We start from the raw sequence: 19,207 nt of genomic DNA, 5'->3' as shown, positions 1-19,207 counted from the left end.
CATTTAAAACGTTAAACGCAGGTCTGAGTATAAAAGTTTGTGAAAGAGTGTGTAAAGGTTTAAAAGTAGAGACTGAAGCCTGAAAGTAAATTATATCTCCATAATTCAGTACAGAAAGAAAGGTTGCTTGAACAATTTCTATTATTTTTATTATTTATTATGATCTCAAGAGCTGCTTATACAATATAACTGTACCAGGATAAGACAAATTTGCTCAAATACATGGGAAAAAATTGGGTACCGTACTTCTGTGCCATTTGTATCAGTTGTATACTCACTGTAATGTCAATAATAGACCATCAAATACTTAAAAATTCAAGCAGATCTGTTGTGCTTGTGTCTACTCTATGGTTATAACCTCAGACACCCGTGGATCATTATGTTATAATTTGGATATTTTTAATCGCAATATTAATCTAAAACAACAAGAAATAATAGAAGCAAGCCCACTGACTTCCACTTTTGAAAAACTGTGGTGCTCAATGAGAGCTAACACCGCCACTAGCAAGCAACATTTTTTTTTTTTTCATTTGTAAAAAGACTACACAATGCTGCCAATTCCTGCATGTATCACGATTAAGAAAATACAATTGGGGAACAAAGTAAGTACAGAGCAGTAGGCATATGCTGGTGGCAGTGAAAACATAAGTTGATCTGCAATGTGGTGTCTTGAAAATAAGCAAATCACTCCAAATACAACTAACTATAACATGGTTAGAAGCTCTAAAAAGATTTTGCAGAACAGGTCTGCTTTAACACCTTTTTACTGCAAAAATATTAAACATATAACATTTCTTAACCCATGTTTTCCAGCTGATCCTGCTCTTGACCTGTCCAAGTGTGGCCCAACCCTACTACCCCCCGGCCTGTCCCACTCCCTCTCCACACCCCCCCTCAGTGCAGAGGAGTGTCTGCTTGGGCTGCAGGAGCACAGGGGGTACTCCACAGAGGACCTCCAGGCATGCACTCTGCTCTGGGACACTCTTGACCAGGCCGGGGAGAGAGGCCTGGATGTGGGACAGTTCAATCAGAGGCACGGAGAGCTGGAGTTGTTCCAGCCCCCACGCACCAGAACTGTCCAGCAGTACATGCAGGTACAGGGCACAGGGACAAAGGCAGGAAATCACTGCTGGTCCCAGAGAGTCTTCCCCTGTGTAAGCTCTGAGGAACAACCAGTCACCGGGAGTTTTTTTTCTTTATTTTTTCTGCTTTCTACATTTTATATACATCCAGGACACATCAAATATATTAAACAAGATATGTGGAATTACGTAGAAAAGAAAAAAACATGAAACTGCAGATTTTTTGTGTTTATTTCATATTCAAATCCTCAAAATAGATTTAGAAGAGTTATTTACTGGCAAAAGAAAAATGCAATTCTGTCAACTGGACAAAAGTGTTAGAGTGAAGACGTTTGGTTGCTCATCCAGGCTTCTTCAGTTCTGGTCAGATCAGAAGGGAGGAGCTAGCTACATTGAAACTAACACACCTTTTGTTTACAGTTTCTGTTTGTTAGCTAAGCCTAATGAGCTACCTTAAGTGTGAACTGTGCCTGAGTCATATTTTGCTTAATCATTCAGGCCCCTCATGGGTGCTCTCACACCTATTAGCATACTGGTTAGCACTTGTTTAGATTTAGGTCTGAGAATGTCATTATAATTAGTAGATAAACAATGTCTAAGCCCCCCATTCCTGTTCAAAGATGGATTGTCTTTCCTGGCAAAAATGTGGTCTTTAACTCCCCTCTCGAGCCATTTATTTTCTTTGGCTAAATCTGCACCTCATTATCTTCAAAGGAAATGTTTGTGGCTTTGAGATGGAGATGTACAGCAGATTGGGGTCCTGAACTGCTCTGGTGACGGTGTTGGTACATTCTCTTATGGCTTAGTGGCTGTTTTGTTTCTTCAATATAACGCTCACTGCAGTCTTCACTTCTTTGTTTGTGGCTCGGCTGAACCAGTTTCTGTCTTAAAGTGTTTGTAGGTTTGAACTAGACCAGAGTTTCATGCTGTTTGAAAATCCTCTGAAGCTTTTCAGACAATAGATCTAAGTTAAACAAATTAGATCTATTGAAGGTCCATTTTGGATATCCACAGGCAGAGGGCTTTCTTTTGTTATTCTTTCACTTTTTCCTATTTGTGAAACAAAGTGAAAGAAGAACATCATTCAGTTAGTTAGTCGGCCGATGGTGCCTTAGTCGTATTAGTCAACTAATCATTTTATTTAGATTATAAGGATTTATGTGGGACAACATCAGAAAGAAGGAGTGAGTTAATGAGTTGGCATTTTTTGGTATTTAAATGTCAGATTAAACTAATGATTCATAAATTTAATCTCTCTTTATATAAATACATTGTTTCCTAGTACTTTTTTCTGTATAAATAGCTGTTTTTGCATGAACTCTCGTGTTTGCAGTTTGGGTCAGATACATACATTTTTTTAACCTCTGACGTCACAAAACTAGGAAATTAAAACATGTTAATATATTGTTTTCAGTGAATATATCATTTTCAAAACAATAGAGGGGAACATGGTGATCTAAATATTGTATGTGTTAGCAGTTAATACCCAGATTACAAAATATATACAATTTTGAAAAACTTGAATAAAACATAACATTGCAGTTTAAATTATTGATACTGGGTCATTCCTAACCTCCTCTCCTTTGTTGCCCCAGGACCTGCAGCAAGAGGGCCAGGTGCTGCTGGTGGGGGCCCATGGAGCTCGCTGGGTGCTGCGGCTGCACGCTGACCCCTGGCTCATCACCCCCAACATGGGACAGTGGAGCAGGACACTCCCTGAAGACCTGAGCATCCCTAGAATCAAGTACGACATCCCATTCATGATGAAGAAACGACCATTAGCCATGGACAGCACAGAGGAGTCCAGTGCCAAACGACAAGCCCTGGACACCTGCGGGGATGGAGGAGAGGGGACAAGTACTGAAGGACCAGCTCTGGACACCTGCAGGGACATAGGAGAGGGGAGACCAAAGGAGCAGCTGAAGGGAGCAGAGGAAGAGACGAGTCATGCAGTGAAGGTGTGAATTGTAATTTATGCTGCACACACTACAGTATAATTTGCTCGATTTAGTCTCTGATTTGCTTCTCCTTGACATTTGGGGAGGCATGACCCGACTATGGATCCTCCTAAGCAAAGCTGCTGTGCTCCCCATGTGTGTAGTGTCAGTGCGACTCTGAGTTGCTCTGTCATATCATAGCCACAAAATATCACCACCACTACACTTGTCAATAAAACAGAGCATCAGGAGCAGACGGAGTGACGGACACAGAAGCGCAACATAAAAAACTTAGGAAACGGCAAAAAGAAGGTGACTTTTTGACTCACATCTGGTAAAGTTGTAAAGTGAAACTGCACCATTATTATCCTTACTATCCATTCAAATTTGTCCTCTGCAAATAATGACACACAGTCCACAAAACAGCGGTATGAATCTGCTTTGAAGTGTTCTTTAAAAGTTAAAAGGTGAGAGTAGTTCCCCATGTGTGTCTGTTTACATCCACACAGCATGGATCAGGGTAAGCACAACTCTACTTCCTGTGTAGTTTGTCTCCAGCCTTCTGTGAAAAGATGTGAGGGTCGCTCATGGCTCTATTAAAATAACAGGATATGGTATCACTAACTTAGAGCTGTCTCGAGTTGGATTAGTGGCCCCTCAATGGTACTCCAACAAAAAAATCCCTCCTGCCCAGAAAAGATCTTTCTCATAGAGAATCACAAACTGCTGTGTTCAGTTGAAATTGCAGGGCACCTTCAGTTTTCACAAAGGTTGAATTTTATGGTGATTTTTTTACCTATTTTCAGATCATAAACTTTTTCTCAGCTCATCTGTCTGTCTCTTAAAAAATGCTTTTTAATCGTTAGCTTCGCCTACACTCTATGTCCCCTCTAGCTAAGCTCAAGCGCTGACTGGTTAGAGCGATCAAAGATTTGACTTTGTGACTTCCCTAACTACAGGTAAGCAGAGGACCAGAGGACCAGGTGGAGCTGGGGGAAGGAGACGAAAACAGAAAATCACAACCTGAACAAACTGAGGAAGAGGGGATGAATGCACAGCCAGAGGAAGAGAGAGAGAAGACAGGAGCAGATGGAGACAAGGAGGAGGAGAAAGGAGCAGACGAGACTGGATCACAGGAGGGCAGTGAGAAGAGGGATAACAAACCAAGGACATCACGTGTCCCCAGCCGCTGTACGAGTCCATGCTGCGCTCAGGATCTTCCTCCAGAGTGAGTATTGACCTGATGTACATGTTCAGGTGGTACTAAAGGAGTCCTTGGCCTTGTTCAGCCTATTGATATTGTGGGAAGAAATGCTATCTTTTCTCTTTTAACAAGCCATAATAAGCCGTCTGTGATGCAATCGCTGTTGTCTGACAGTCTGGAAGTGTGTGTTAGCAAGCTGGTTGTTGTTGGGTTTTTTTGCTTTACTGTGATGGCAAAACTCTGTTCTGGCCTCTGAAAGTTGTGAAAATGTGCTTACAAACTCTTCGCAATGAATAATTAGGATACTTGGAATGCATACGATTAGTGATTAACTTTGGACCACTGCAAACCATTTCTGTTTTTAATATTTTTAAGACGGTAAAAATTAGATACTCTTAACCCTAACTTGTTAATTAAGTATTTACCCACATGGATCATTCTTAATACAATTTATGCCTTTGAAAACATTCAACTGAAACTTTTGAAAATATGTAGAAATGCACCAAACACACATTAAAACTTATTGTGTAACATGGACCTATTCTATACTTGTATTAGAATAATACTTTAAGCTTAGTACCGCATGTTCTTTTTGGTTAGGTATTTAAATGTGTAACTCATCTGTAGCTCTCTCAAATGTGTGTTTTTGTGCAGAGAGAGTCCCAGTGAGAGCATGAGCTTCGTGGCCCGTCCCTGGAGGATGGTGGATGGGAAGCTGAACCGGATGGTGTGTAAGGGCATGCTGGAGGCCCTGCTCTACCACATCATGTCTGTGCCCGGGGTCACTCTGGAGGCCCTGCTCCTGCACTACAGAGCTGTGCTGCAGCCGTTGGCCACGTTGGAGCTGCTGCAGGTAGACCACTATATATCCTCTTTTACATGGTCAAAAATCATCATAATGTTTTTATTTTAAAGCAGACCTATTCTGCAAAATCAACTTTTTAGAGCTTTTAATCATGTTATAGTTGTTTCCCTTCACCATTTACACTCTCAAAGTTGTTGATGCATATTTGAACAATCTTTAATCTCACCATCCCCGGTACACTCCCACTGCTCTCTACTTACTACTTTCTCCAATTGTATTTTCTTAATCTGTGATACCTCTCCTTAAACCTCTACCTTAACATGGTGGAGAGGTTGAACACTCGAATGATCGTGAGAGCTATGTTGTCGGCAGCTTCATGCCCCTGGTAGGGTCACCCAGGACAAAAACAGGTCCTGGGGGACAGGTCAGACTAAGAGCGGTTCAGAAACCTTTCAGGATTCAATCGAGGCCAGTTCTGTCGCACAGACTGCCATTAAAGGAACCCTACCTTGGAGCCAGGCCTGGGGTGGGTGCTCGACAGTGAGCGCTTGGTGGCCGGGCCTATCCCCACACAGCCCGGCTGGGCACAGCCCAAAGGAGCAACATGGGGCCGTCCTCCCGTGGACCCACCACCTGCGGGAGGAGGGAGGTCTTAGGCGGGGGCCTCAGCGACCAGATCTCTGGACACTGGCCTGGAGACATGGAACGTCACTCGCTTAGGGGAGAGTCTGAGCTTGTGCAGGAGGTTGAGCATTATCAGCTAGATATAGTCAGCCTCACCTCCACGCACAGCTTGATCTCTGGAACCCAACTCCTTGAAAGGGGCTGGACCCTCCATTTTTCTGGCAACGCTTAGAGATAGGGTGAGGAGCTCGGTCACACGGGAGGGGCTCGGAGTAGAGCCGCTGCTGCTCCAAGTTGAGAGGAACCAGCTGAGGTGGCTCGGGCATCTGTTCAGGATGCCCCCTGGACTGCTCCCTAGGGAGGTGTTCTGGGCATGTCCCACCAGGAGGAGGCCCCAAAGAGGACCCAGGACCCACTGGAGGGATTATGTCTGCACATTTCAGCAGTGTTTCCTTGGTCACAAATTTGTCTTAAATCACACTAAAACCAAGTGGACGATGTTTTCAACTTTGAATAATTTTGAACCTGCTCCTCATGCTCTAGACGGACAGATTGAAATGGTCAGCTCTTATAGATATGTGGGTATTTCAATAGACACCACAATGTCCTTTGGTGCAGGGATGGGCTTCCTGTTTAGAATGGCAACACATCAAGTTTCTCATTTCAAAGTAGGAAGTATCTTGTACAGTTTGATTTGACTGTTTTGGCCATTGTATCCTGTGTCAAAAGGTTGGCTGGCCTTTAGCAATTCACAGAGATATGCCATTGTCTCTTATTTATTTAGAAGGCCCTATGTGGTAAACTTTCTCAGTATTTGCCTTCGCTGCTAAATGTTGGTTCACAAATGTACATTAGTTTGTTGATCGGTGAACTCTGCTTTCCACTTTTACGCCCCAGACAAGTGGAACAAGCTTTTACTTTTTAGATATTGTACTTTTCTGTAGAACCTTTTAACATTCCTTTCTGAACTAAACCCCTTCAAAAGCCCCCTATGGACAGGTGTTAAAAATTAGCACTTAAAACAATGCACCTGCAAGTGCTTTAAATAAAACATAAATATAAAAAAAAAAAAAAAAAAGCTTCAGGGTAACCTTAGACTGGAGCAATTAGTCTCTACACACAAAAATTTGGGGTTTAAATGGAAGTAACATTTTGGGCACCTGCTTCCTGCCAAACCAGTGGTGCGGGCACTTAGCAAAACTGTCAGTCAGATCTGTTGCTAGCAGGAGTGACTTTGGGGAAAGGAGGCACCTGATTGGTCTGTTATTAATGTTCATGTTTTGACTTGGACAGAATAGCTAAATAAAAACACCAAGATCTTGTAGGGTGGGTTAAAACAAACATTTTAAGCAACAGTTAAAGAGAGTAACAGAATAACACCCATGTTCACTTCCTATTTGAAACATGGCAGCTAATGGGTCAGCTGTGTCCAGAGATATATGTAGATATATATAGTGTATTGTGTTGTACTGTGAGGGTCGTGTTTAACCATTTGAGTATTGTTGCATCCCTTGTAACAAAGAATATCAAGATGTTGTTATTTCCTGCCAACTAGAACTTTGAACCCTGTAATCAATTTTTAATTAACCCAAGTTTTATTGGCTTGTCTCCGTGTAGGCCCTCATTGACCTGGGCTGTGTCAAAAGGAAGACTTTGGTGAAACGTTCCAAAGCCTCTCTGTTCTCCCGACCCGCCCCCCCTCCTCAGACCGGGCCCTCCACATCGTCTTGTGGGTCCAGAGAGGAGCAGCCCGACATGGTGTACTACGAGCCTACTGTGAGCTGCGTGCTGCGCCTTAGCCAGGTGCTGCCCCATGAGCGCCACTGGAACTCCGACACACCTGGACAGCACCCTGAGAGCACCCTGACAGCACCTTGACAGCATCCTAAGAGCAACCTAACAGCACCCTGACAGCACCCTGGCAGCACCCTGGCAGCACCCTGACAACACCCTAACAACAGCCTGGCAGCACCCTGGCAGCACTTGTTGGACCCTGCTCCGGTCGCGGCTTCGTTAGTACTTTGACTGTTGTTTATTGTTCAGAGATGCAGAGAGTTTGAATATGATTTTAGTTGGAAAAATATAAATTTGTGAATGTTTCCCAGCCATCCAGTTGACTCTGATTTTAAAGTTGCTCTATGTAACTTTTCTCATGTCTCCATGGAAATGTTATTTTATTATGTACAAATATACCTTGCCAAGTTACAGGTCAGATCTCTGGAGAAGCAAGATCACTTGCTGCATGTTTTGCAAGTTAATGTAACATCTCTATGGCGATGAGCAGGTGGCAGTCCTCTACCAGAGAAGTTACAGAATGCACCTTTAAAGCTGTAAAAGTAGGACAAACAGCTTCTCTAATTTGATTGGTACATATAATTATTTTCACAGTTCTGATAAAGTCCAGATTAAATGCATGCACAGCATTTATTTTTGTTTGTGGATGTGCTATAATGGGAGATTGATAGACAGAAAAGATTAAAATAAAAATATATTACACTGAGACCACACAAGACGGAGATAAGTAGGAACCACACACAAAACTTCTGTGTTGTGTTTACATAGCAAGATGACCACCCGTCCCACCTGTACAGTTAACCACATGATGGACTTGTGACTGTTGACTGCATCCAAATGAACCGGGGATGTTCAGGGTTGCATTTGGGCACTGCTTTGCTTTGCTTTTTAGGGGATTGTACCTCAGGAAAAAACACAAGAGTAGACAGATGAGGGAGCCTATTTTTGTAAGTGTTCTCTTTGTAAATAAATAAAATATATTTAAGTTTTTTTGTTTATGGTAAGGGTCTGGTCTGTGTCTCCCAACTCTCTAATTATATGACTAATAATGTAATGTATATTTTTCCCCAAGTCTGTTTGTTTGTAAGGAGCTGGCACATTGACAAGGCCGTGATTCAAAAAGCAGCTTTGGTTTTTAGTTTAACAGAGAATTAACCTGGACTCCGCCAGGGCTGCCCTTTGTCACCGGTTCTGTTCATTATATTTATGGACAGAATTTCTAGGCGCAGCCAGGGGCCGGAGGGGGTCTGGTTTGGGAACCACAGGATTTCATCTCTGCTGTTTGCAGATGATGTTGTCCTGATGGCTTCTTCGAGCCAGGACCTGCAGCAGGCACTGGGGCGGTTTGCAGCCGAGTGTGAAGCGGCTGGGATGAGAATCAGCTCCTCCAAATCCGAGGCCATGGTTCTCGACCGGAAAAAGGTGGTTTGCTCTCTCCGGGTGGGTGGTGAGTCTCTGCCTCAAGTGGAGGAGTTCAAGTATCTCGGGGTCTTGTTCACGAGTGAGGGAAGGATGGAGCGGGAGATTGACAGGCGGATCGGTGCAGCGTCTGCAGTGATGCGGTCGCTGTATCGGTCCTGTTGTGGTGAAGAAGGAGCTGAGCCCAAAGGCAAAGCTCTTGATTTACCGGTCAATCTACGTTCCTACCCTCACCTATGGTCATGAACTCTGGGTAATGACCGAAATGACAAGGTCGCGGATACAAGTGGCTGAAATGGGCTTCCTCCGCAGAGTGGCCGGGCGCACCCTTAGGGATAGGGTGAGGAGCTCGGTCACACGGGAGGAGCTCGGAGTAGAGCCGCTGCTCCTACACGTTGAGAGGAACCAGTTGAGGTGGCTCGGGCATCTGCTCAGGATGCCTCCTGGACGCCTCCCTAGGGAGGTGTTCTGGGCATGTCCCACCGGGAGGAGGCCCCGGGGAAGACCCAGGACACGCTGGAGGGACTATGTCTCTCGGCTGGTCTGGGAACGCCTTGGGGTCCCACCGGAGGAGCTGGATGACGTGTCCGGGGTGAGGGAAGTCTGGGAGTCCCTGCTTAGACTGCTGCCCCTGCGACCCGGCCCCGGATAAGCGGAAGAAAATGGATGGATGGAGAATTAACCTATAAACAATAATAATAATAATGATGTCTTTTAATGCATCATGCTAATTATTCATTTTAGTATCAGTTAACATCTAAGCATCTAAGCAGGTACCCCCAAACTTCCCTCACGCCAGACACTTCCTCCAACTTCCCCAGTGGGACGTCAAGGTGTTCCCAGGCCAGCCGAGAGACATAGTCCCTCCAGCGTGTCCTTGATCTTCCCTGGGGCCTCCTCCCGGTGGGGCATGCCCAGAATACATCCCTAGGGAGGCATCCAGGAGGCATCCTGAGCAGATGCCCGAGCCACCACAGCTGGCTCCTCTCGACGTGTAGGAGCAACAGCTCTACTCTGAGCTCCTCCTGTGTGACCGAACTCCTCACCCTATCTCTAAGGGATCTTGGAACATCTCTGTACTGAACAAATCACTACTACAAACAAATATAACCTGCAAAAATGTACATTAATATAATAAAAAGAAAATACAAACATTTAATTTAAAAAAAAGATAAGGAGAAAATCCAAAAAAACGAATTGGAACTTTTGGTTTTAGTTACTTTTTGTTGCCATTTAGACAAAGTGTAAAGATAACAAAATGAAAGCATGTCTGGCCACTGCCCCTCCCATACAACACAATGAGACTGGCTGGTATTCAACTCCTGTGGCGCTGGGCATTTCCTCTGGACCTGCTCAAGCTTCAAAAGCAGGATCAACTGTGTCCCTCTGCTTCCAGTATGTTTGAATATGTTTAGACTGCTACTTCCTCAACTCAGAAATATTTTCCACTTGTTGAACCTGGTCATTAGGTTGTTCATTAATTGACTATCACCACACCACAAAATCTACTGATACAAATATGATTTCATTTTGCAGATTGTAGTGTGAATCACTTTGTGCTTCTCCTCAGTACGTTTCCAGGTTTCCCGTAATCTGCAGGAAAAGTGAAAGTGTGCGTGTGTTGCAGGCTGTCCAGAGCTGACAGCACTTCCTCCTGACTTCGGAAATGCCATGTAGCTTTTGTATTGTGTCAGATGTACCGGAGGAGCTCAGAGCAGTGCTGAACTGTGCTGCATCACTATACAGGGACTACACCAGGGACTACACCAGGAACTACACCAGGGACCAGAACTCATGGATCTACATGCTGGTTTAAGCCCCAAGAGGGTCTCCGTCACTGGACTCTTCCTCTGGTGTCTCCTCTTCGGTGCTGTTGGTGTCCACGCTAAGAATGGTGAGCTACACTGTGCATTGCTTGGACAGAGGGCAGGACCAGTAGATATATACATTATGTAAACACGGAGGGCTCAGAATCAAAACAACAGTTAGTCAATATGAGCTAGTTATAAATAAACCCTTAATGGTTATATTGCATTTACAAGCTTGACAACCCTCTCAAAGCACTGCTCATTATGCATTCATTCCACATCTGGTGTTGGAAAGCTATGTAGCCACAGCTTCCCTGAGGCAGACTGGCAATAGTGAGGCTGCCAATCTTCACCATCAGCCCCCATTATACACACGTAACCAGGAGGTAGTTTAGGGTCCCCCTTTTTTTAAATAATAATAATAATGATAATGAACATAATCAGCCTGGTATAAACAAGGACAAAGGCAAAGTTTTATGTTATGACCATTTAAAATGTATTTCCTTTTTTTCAAGGTGCGTGAATCAATAAAACAGTGAACAACAACCAACAAATTAACTTTTGTAAATGTAGAATTTAACTCAAATTGAACTATTAAACCAAACTGAACAAAGTTAGTAATCTCTAACCAACCGTTAATGAAAAGCAGAACAACTGAAATCCTACTTTTGCAATAAGTTAAAGTGCTAGTACTGTGCAAAACATAGATGATGTGCAAATATTGGCATTTAAAGTGCTTGTGCAAAACTGCTTCGTGCACTGCTTGGGACTAGGTTAAAGTGCTTGGAGTTCTGGACGTTTTTAATGAGCTACAAGCGCAGATATTTGATTTAGAATCTGTAAACGGACTTCACCTGACACTGCCTGTGACTTACAGTGGTAAGTGGCTCAGTTACTTGCAGAGGAGGGTGAAACAACTGCTTTCAACTTAAACCTGAGTGATACTTTGTCTTTTCCAAAACTTTGTAAAGACAAGAATGCCAAGCCACATGTGTTAAAAGACAATGCTAATGTAGTTACATCACCCAAAATACAGTTTACAAACAGTCACAGACTGATGTTAACATACAAAAAGAAAATAGATTTTTGTCCCAAAAGAGAGCAATGAAGCTGGCAAAAGAGCGGCAGCAGACAGGTGATCTGTGCGAAACGTCAAGGTCAGAGATACGCTGCTCTTAGGAGATGGTGCTATCAGCGATGTGAGCCACAAAGGAATGCAAACATGCTCCCACCCCATTTACACTGTTTCTGAGATAAAAAAAACTCCTGCCAATGCACCAAGGAGTTAAACAGCTGATTGTGCATGTGGGTGCAGTTGACAGCAGAACAGATTGAAATCTTGAAAAGGGATTAACCAAAATGATTTGAGGAGGTGGATAAAGTGGATGTTAAGACATTCATCAGTGGACCTTCCCAACCATCTGGAAAGCCTCATCACATCAGGAATTAAGATGGTTCCCCTCACACCTAATATAGTGCGATCAAGAATTCTGGCATCAATTATGCTGAACTCTTCCCCTTTCAAAACTATGCTTGATTCACCACCAAAGGCCCTCCCAGCTATCTCCCCTCATCTTTCACCCAAACTCCCCCCTGCTCTACCTCTTCTGCCCTCACCTGGTCCCTCACCTAAACTCCCCCCTGCTTAGCCCTCACCTGGTCCCTCACCTAAACTCCCCCCTGCTCGGCCCTCACTTGGTCCCTCACTTAAACTCCCCCCTGCTCGGCCCTCACCTGGTCCCTCACCTAAACTCCCCCCGGCTCACCCTTCCCAACCTTCCCCCAGAGCTATCAGTTATCACCAAAAGCTAGGACACACAGGGCCTCTGCTGTCCCAGGACATACATTCATGATGAAGATAATATCATGCTGAGGCCCTGTGATGGAGCCATGTAGGCTGATTACACCATGTAGACTGAATAACAAAAGGACAGTTAGACTGTCCAATCAGAGAAATTTTGTTCACATTCTTGTAAAAAGATAACATCCAGCCCTACTGAAACTAATCTGAAACTTGTTGTGCTCAATGTCAGATCTGTATGTAACAAGTCATTTTTAATTAATGATTTTTATCTTATTTTAATCTTGTTTTATGTTTTTAACCAAAACATGGCTAGACAAAAACACAGGTAATGCAATTTTCTATTGGCATCAACTCCACCCAACTTCAAATTTGAATCTGAAACCAGAGCAAACAAAAAGGGTGGAGATGTGTGTGTTACTTGTCATTTAGGGTGTTTTCATCTTTTGAGTATGTTTCCTTTAAAATGGAGTTAAAACAGTCACCCTCTATACTCTACTTAGTCATATACAAACCTCCCCAGCACTGTCTGAGGTTTAATGATGATTTTACTGAGATACTTTCAGTCGTATGCACAGACTTTGATGGTTTAGTCATTACAGGTGATTTTGATGTACATGTGGATAATGTGTTTGACAGAAACACTAAAGAGCTCAGTTCTGTCCTTGAAACCTTTTTCTGACTCAGCATGTCAACGAGCCCACCCTCAACAGAGGACACACTCTGGACCTGCTCATTACAAAAGGAGTAAATATTTCAAATGTCAGTGTGGTGGATGTTGCTCTGTCTGATCATTTCTGTGTCTTCTTTGACCTGTCTGTTATTTCCAAACCAGCAGTTGGACCTGCAGTTGTTTGAAGGAGACACATAAATGATAAAACAGGTGCACTGTTCATAGAAATGATACACTTTGAAAATGTCTCATGTTCTAATGTTGATGATTTGTTGATCTCTGTGACTTTGAGTGTTTTGAATGTTTTCGACACCATTGAAGGTTAAGATGGTTAAAAATCAGTAGAAAGCGCCATGGAGGAATGATGACTCAGTCAGGACACAGGAAGTGGAGTGCTGGAGGGCACAGTCAAAGCTTCAGGTTCATTTTGAGATTTACAGAGAAAAGATGCACAGGTACAACCACAGTTTATGTAGAAGAGAGGTATTTTTCGGACATTATTGGAAATTGCAGTAACAACAACAAACCCTCCAGCTCCGATACCATTAGAACTAATTTCCACATCTAAGTGCAATGAGTTTGCAGTATTTTTTAATGACACGGTTCAGGGCAATGCTATCAATTCCACAACACAAACAAGACCCCTGCAGCCACCTATACCCTTAGAGCTGACTCACTTTGCACCTGTAACTGACAAAACTGTCCAAGAGATCGTCACCAGTCTGAGTTCATCTACATGCTGCCTTGATGTGTTACCCACTAGATTTCTAGCTTTGAAATCAAGCCTCTCCTAAAGAAGAGCAGTCTTGATGCCTTGATACCAATCTCAAATCTGCTGTTTTGTAGGCACAGTCCTTGAAAAAGTTGTTTACCAACAGCATATTAACATTCTCCATATGAACAACTCCTTTGATGTTTTCCAGTCAGGTTTTAGACCCCACCACAGCACTGAGACTGCTCTTATCAAGGTGACAAATGACATCCGCCTGAACACTGATGCAGGCAAAGTCTCAGTCTTGATCTTGTTAGATCTGAGTGCTGCTTTTGACACTGTCCTATCTAGAAGACAGGGAGTATTTTGTTGAAATTGGAAAATGTATCTCAGATAAAATGTCCCTGACCTTTGGGGTGCCCCAGGGGTCAATCCTGGGACCCCACAGGTCCCAGGATTGACCCCACAATCTCTACATACTGCCATTAGGCCAGTTAATACGCAGCAATAATGCATCCTACCTTAACTATGTCTCATCTATGTCTCACTGGCAGCAGGTGAGTATGGACCAGTGGATTCACTCTGCCACTGCATCCAACAGATCAGTGTGTGGATGCAAAAACAGCTTTCTCCAGCTAAACTCAGACAAGACTGAAGTCATCATCTTTGGCCCACAGAAACAAAGAGAAGGTGTCAGTAGTCACCTCCCATCTCTCTAAAACCTTCAAATCAGGCTAAAAATGTAGAGGGAATAATGGACACAGACTTGAACTTTAACAGCCACATCAAATCAATAACATCTATATATTTTTACCCTCTAAAAAACACAGCAAAAATCAAAGGCCTCTCCAAACTATTGTTAAAACAGCTGCAGTACATCCAGAATGTTGCTGCTCGGGTCCTGACTAGAACTACGAAGTACAAGAACATACAGTAAGTCCTGTGCTCAGGTCTCTGTACTGGGTTTCTGTGGCTCAGTAAATAGACTTAAATGCAGCTTTGCATGTGTATGTGCATGGTCTAGCACCAAAGTACATCTCCGAAATGTTAGTGCCATATGAACTATCTTGAACTCTGAGGACTTCAGGGACCGGCCTTCTGCTGGTGCCTGGAGTCAGGACTAAACATGGAGAATCAGCGTTTCAGTTTTATGCAGCTAAAACCTGGAGCAATCTTCCTGAAGATGTGAGACAGGCCTCTACTTTGACAATGTTTAAATTCAGGCTCAAACGGTTCTGTTTTGCTGTGCATACGACTGAAAGGTTTTTATGATGAATATTTGTGATTATTTATGTTTTGATTTGTTGTATTGTGAATTTAATGTCTTTCATATTCTGTCAAGCACTTTGAATTACTTTGTGTACAAATTGTGCTAGACAAATAAACTTGCCTTGCCTTAAAAAATTAGCAGTGCAGAGACTGAATAGAGAGCCAAAATTATTAGCAACAGCAGCATCTGATACACTTTGATACACAATGATGGATTAACTTCATGTATGGCATTAAACAACAAACTAAGTTACCAAAACATTACCTAGCATTCCAAAGATCATGCTGGCCCCCGGCACCACAGCAAACTCCACACAACACCTTTAACCTTATTATCATGAAAAAAGAGAGGCTTAGAAGAGGCCTTCACATCTGATCACTACCAGAGAATATAACTTAAGCTACTTCCACATGCTGCTTGCAGCTACCTACAGAAAGCCCCGAGAACCACACTGAGACATGTGCACCTTTTTCTGGTGGCATTGTGTTCATGGATGCACAGCGGTGGGAAACTAAAGTACCTGTGACCATCGTGCTACACACATGTCACTTACACACACACACACATACCATATTCATACATGGACAAAGTAGGACAAGTGTCTTGCCCAAGGACAGTATGCACTGGTCCAAGTTGGGTCTGAACCTCTAACCTTAGAGTTGGTGGATCACTAAGTGCTCTGACCACTGTTGCCTTTAAGTGAACTACTGTTTATTGTTTTTTCTCAAAATGCTCTTTATGTATGTGGTCTTTTCTTGACTATCAGTCTTGCTTGCTTGTGAATGCTGGTGTGCTGTTAAAGGCCCAGATGAACTACACCTGTAAATGGAAGCAGGGCCGTCCAAAAACAACATGGTGCCGTAAAATCATCTCAGAGCTGGGGCGGATGTGTCTGCATACAGCTCCAGGCAGAACCCCACTTATGTCCCAATAGGAACCAGGAAGTGAGTACAGATACATGCCTATTTGTGCAGCTCTTCCACTGAGCAGTCAGCCAGTTCCATTAAACGCGTGCTCATGAGAGCCATTGACCGTTTATATCAGATGGCAACAATTAGGGACCATAAGGTTTGGAATCCTGAAGCCGGCTGTGGGCAGATCTTGGGGCTCTGTGTGCACATGTGAGGAGGTGCTGGGCTGATGTCTTCTCTGTCTGCAGACTGTAAGGAGCTCCCTGTGTTCAGCCCGTCTCCACTGGTGGTGAAGCATGGCGACCCCGCTATAGCCACATGCTCCATCTGCAACAACGACAGCTCCTGTGACTACGAGCTCCGCCTGGAGGAGCCCTTTCAGGCCAGTGTCAAGAAAGGGAACCAAATGCTCTGGAACGTCCCCAACATGACAGATTGGAGTTTGCAGATATATTGTTTTATATTTGACACCAGCTGTATAACCTCTCTGGAAGTGATTGTTTATCGTGAGTACCTTTCACTTGTTCTCATTTAACACATGTGTAAGAGACTAAAGCCTCTTGTTTTACAGAGCCTCCAGAGAAAGTGTCCATGAGCTTTAGGAACCACTCGGGCCGCCTGCTGGAGAACCCCTCAGGGCCCCTGGAGGAGGACCAGCTGTACTGTCTGCAGTGTGAGGTGGAGGCTGTGGCTCCTGCTCAGAACATGACTGTGGCCTTTTACAGGGGCCTCACTGAGCTGAGTGTCATGAGAAGCAGCACAACAGACAAGCGTCCAGTGAACGTGAACTTGTGTTTGAACCACACCGTGAGCAGACAAGACCATGGCGCCACCTTCTGGTGTGAGGCCAGACTGGAGCTGGGGCCTGAAGGCCCACAGCCCCCTCCAGTGGTCAGGTCACACAACATCACTGCCAACGTGCTCTGTGAGTGTTCACTGGGTGGGAATGAATGAACACATTTGAGGCCACCTTCATCACATGACATTATTATATTATCACAGTTACACACACATACTGTACATGACATTATTATATTATCACAGTTACACATACATACTGTACATGACATTATTATATTATCACAGTTACACACACATACTGTACATGACATTATTATATTATCACAGTTACACACACATACTGTACATGACATTATTATATTATCACAGTTACACACACATACTGTACATGACATTATTACATGGTACAAGTCAGAGAGTAAATAATGCACCTTACTCTTTTTGGTGTGTAACACAGTCACAGGAGCAGAGCGCCACTGCAGTGCAGCCCAGGGATCATCTCAAAGAGATGAGTTTTACAGAGGTTTGGTCAGGGGTATGGCATGGGGGTTTTGCCACTGTTTTCAGTTGATGTAACACTACTGTCAACATGAAGCATAGCACACCAACAACCCTCTCTCATTCATTTGCCTATCTCAAGTGTGATGTTACAGTATATTTAAATAAGGGCCACTATTCTAAGTCAAGGCTCCGTACACAAGCCTACCTCCTGCAGTGTTCTTCATGCTGCCACCACACGGCCCCTCCCTGCTCAGGGAGGGGCAGGGAGGGGCCGTATATATATATATATATATATATATATATATATATATATATATATATATAAGTCTAATATGTGTCATTTTGTGTCTTCCAGATGTCCCAGTGACAACCACAGTAGCACCGTATGTCCCCACAACGACCACAACAGCACCATATGTCCCCACGACGACCACACCACCATATGTCTCCACGACGACCACGGCAACATCATATGTCCGGAGGAAGACCCCAGCAACACCATATGTCACCACGACGACCACAGCAACACCAGTGGACAGTGTAACACCAACAAACAAGAGTTCTGCAGGACAGTCATCCGTCCTCCACCACAGCCTCTACACCTCCATCTTTGTTTGGGTCTGCTGGGGTCTAGTGTCCCTGCTCTGAACCTCCTGCTCTCAGGGAAGGTGCAAGAGAGATGGAGGTGAGGGACAAGAGGGACCAGACAACTGTGAGTGTAAAGTGCATACGACGGGATCTCCAAGGTAAAAATTTGTTGGATTGTTGTAAATAATAATTCTCATAGTTTTCTCATCGTTTTACCATAGTCAGGTCATGGTTTGTGAAGGAAAAAGTTGAAAATTAGGAAGTAGCTAGTTGTTGTAGTAGGCTAGTGGTTAGGAGTAGTAACAGTAAAGTACATATTGAAAATGCAGGGTCAATTTATATGCAAGGCACACATTTTTTTCAGGTGTTGTCATATATTTTTATTTGTCAAGTAATTACTGTTGTATTAATTAGAAAAACTCTGACCCTTGGTGACATTATGGTTGCTAGGTAACAGTTAAGGACGTGCCTTTACATTATGGCAGCCAATTAGGAAGTAAAACTATAAACTTCAATAAACAGAATTTTAGAAAAGTGTTCTTATGATGTTAACTGTACAGACTGTCCATCCTGTCATATGCATATGTCACATAAATGCTTTATCATAATTGATGTTCTATGAATGTACTAGTTTTGTTTTATTTGTTTGTTTTTCTGATCAGGACCTGGAGTAAACTATGACTAAATGATGAGAATAAACAATGGTTTAACATAAACCTGGTCTGATACAGGACTAGAACAGGACAGTCTGAAACGAGAATGTATCAGATCTAAAATGGTGACGGCCTAAATCAGGGCTATCCCATGACCCATTACCCATTACCCATTACTCATGACCCATGACCCATGACCCATGACCCATGTTCAGTCTGTCCACTCACACACCTGCTAAGACAATAAAGGATTCATGTAACCAACCTAATTTTGGATGTTTTTATTGCACTAAAAAAGTACATAATATGTGTCCTCATGTTTGTAACATTCTATTTCTAGGAAATCACGCAGGTAACATGCAACCTCCAGAAAGTTACACAGTGTTGCTTTAATGTTTTGCCATTTCAATTACATTAATGTATAAACAAATGATAAGTCAGATGTTAATCAGCTGAGTTAGCTTATTGTTTTCTTTTTAACTTATAATTGAGATGTATTTCCCTTGACATGGTTGGGCTGTTAGCTGCGAGCCATCCTCAGAACTGTCCTGGTGCTGGTGGTAATGTGTCGTACGTCAGCTGCTGTCACTTCCTGTAGGCTTGTTACACTGTACGATATATAAT

General features: G+C 43.4%; 2 protein-coding genes across 2 annotated transcripts in view; both read left to right on the top strand.

Moving 5' to 3' along the window:
* LOC117372101 (general transcription factor 3C polypeptide 1-like) overlaps nucleotides 1–8,378 on the top strand; it is a 39,852-nt gene extending 31,474 nt beyond the window's left edge. The window contains exons 36-40 of the mRNA XM_055223596.1: nucleotides 814–1,094; nucleotides 2,678–3,040; nucleotides 3,979–4,247; nucleotides 4,878–5,076; nucleotides 7,270–8,378. Of these exons, the coding sequence (XP_055079571.1) occupies nucleotides 814–1,094; nucleotides 2,678–3,040; nucleotides 3,979–4,247; nucleotides 4,878–5,076; nucleotides 7,270–7,530 (1,373 nt within the window). The 3' untranslated portion in view covers nucleotides 7,531–8,378. The remainder of the gene's footprint in view (nucleotides 1–813; nucleotides 1,095–2,677; nucleotides 3,041–3,978; nucleotides 4,248–4,877; nucleotides 5,077–7,269) is intronic.
* A 2,184-nt stretch (nucleotides 8,379–10,562) lies between these two features.
* LOC117385225 (uncharacterized) lies at nucleotides 10,563–18,850 on the top strand. Its single transcript, XM_033982531.2, has 4 exons — nucleotides 10,563–10,759; nucleotides 16,289–16,546; nucleotides 16,612–16,965; nucleotides 17,698–18,850. Exons 1-4 carry the CDS (start codon nucleotides 10,660–10,662, stop codon nucleotides 17,988–17,990), a joined length of 1,005 nt encoding a protein of 334 aa, XP_033838422.1. The 5' UTR covers nucleotides 10,563–10,659; the 3' UTR covers nucleotides 17,991–18,850.
* Nucleotides 18,851–19,207: the final 357 nt, after the last annotated feature.

Source organism: Periophthalmus magnuspinnatus, chromosome 1 (assembly GCF_009829125.3).
Source record: "Periophthalmus magnuspinnatus isolate fPerMag1 chromosome 1, fPerMag1.2.pri, whole genome shotgun sequence".
Taxonomy (NCBI): domain Eukaryota; kingdom Metazoa; phylum Chordata; class Actinopteri; order Gobiiformes; family Gobiidae; genus Periophthalmus; species Periophthalmus magnuspinnatus.
The sequence above is the reverse complement of the archived record's forward strand: the minus strand, read 5'-3'. Positions and strand labels throughout refer to the sequence as shown.

Coding starts and splice junctions, on each gene's coding strand:
- LOC117385225 (XM_033982531.2), top strand. CDS start 10,660: ATGGATCTACATGCTGGTTTAAGCCCCAAGAGGGTCTCCGTCACTGGA. Junction 10,760..16,288: donor TGGTGTCCACGCTAAGAATG/GTGAGCTACACT, acceptor CTCTGTCTGCAG/ACTGTAAGGAGCTCCCTGTG. Junction 16,966..17,697: donor CATCACTGCCAACGTGCTCT/GTGAGTGTTCAC, acceptor TGTGTCTTCCAG/ATGTCCCAGTGACAACCACA.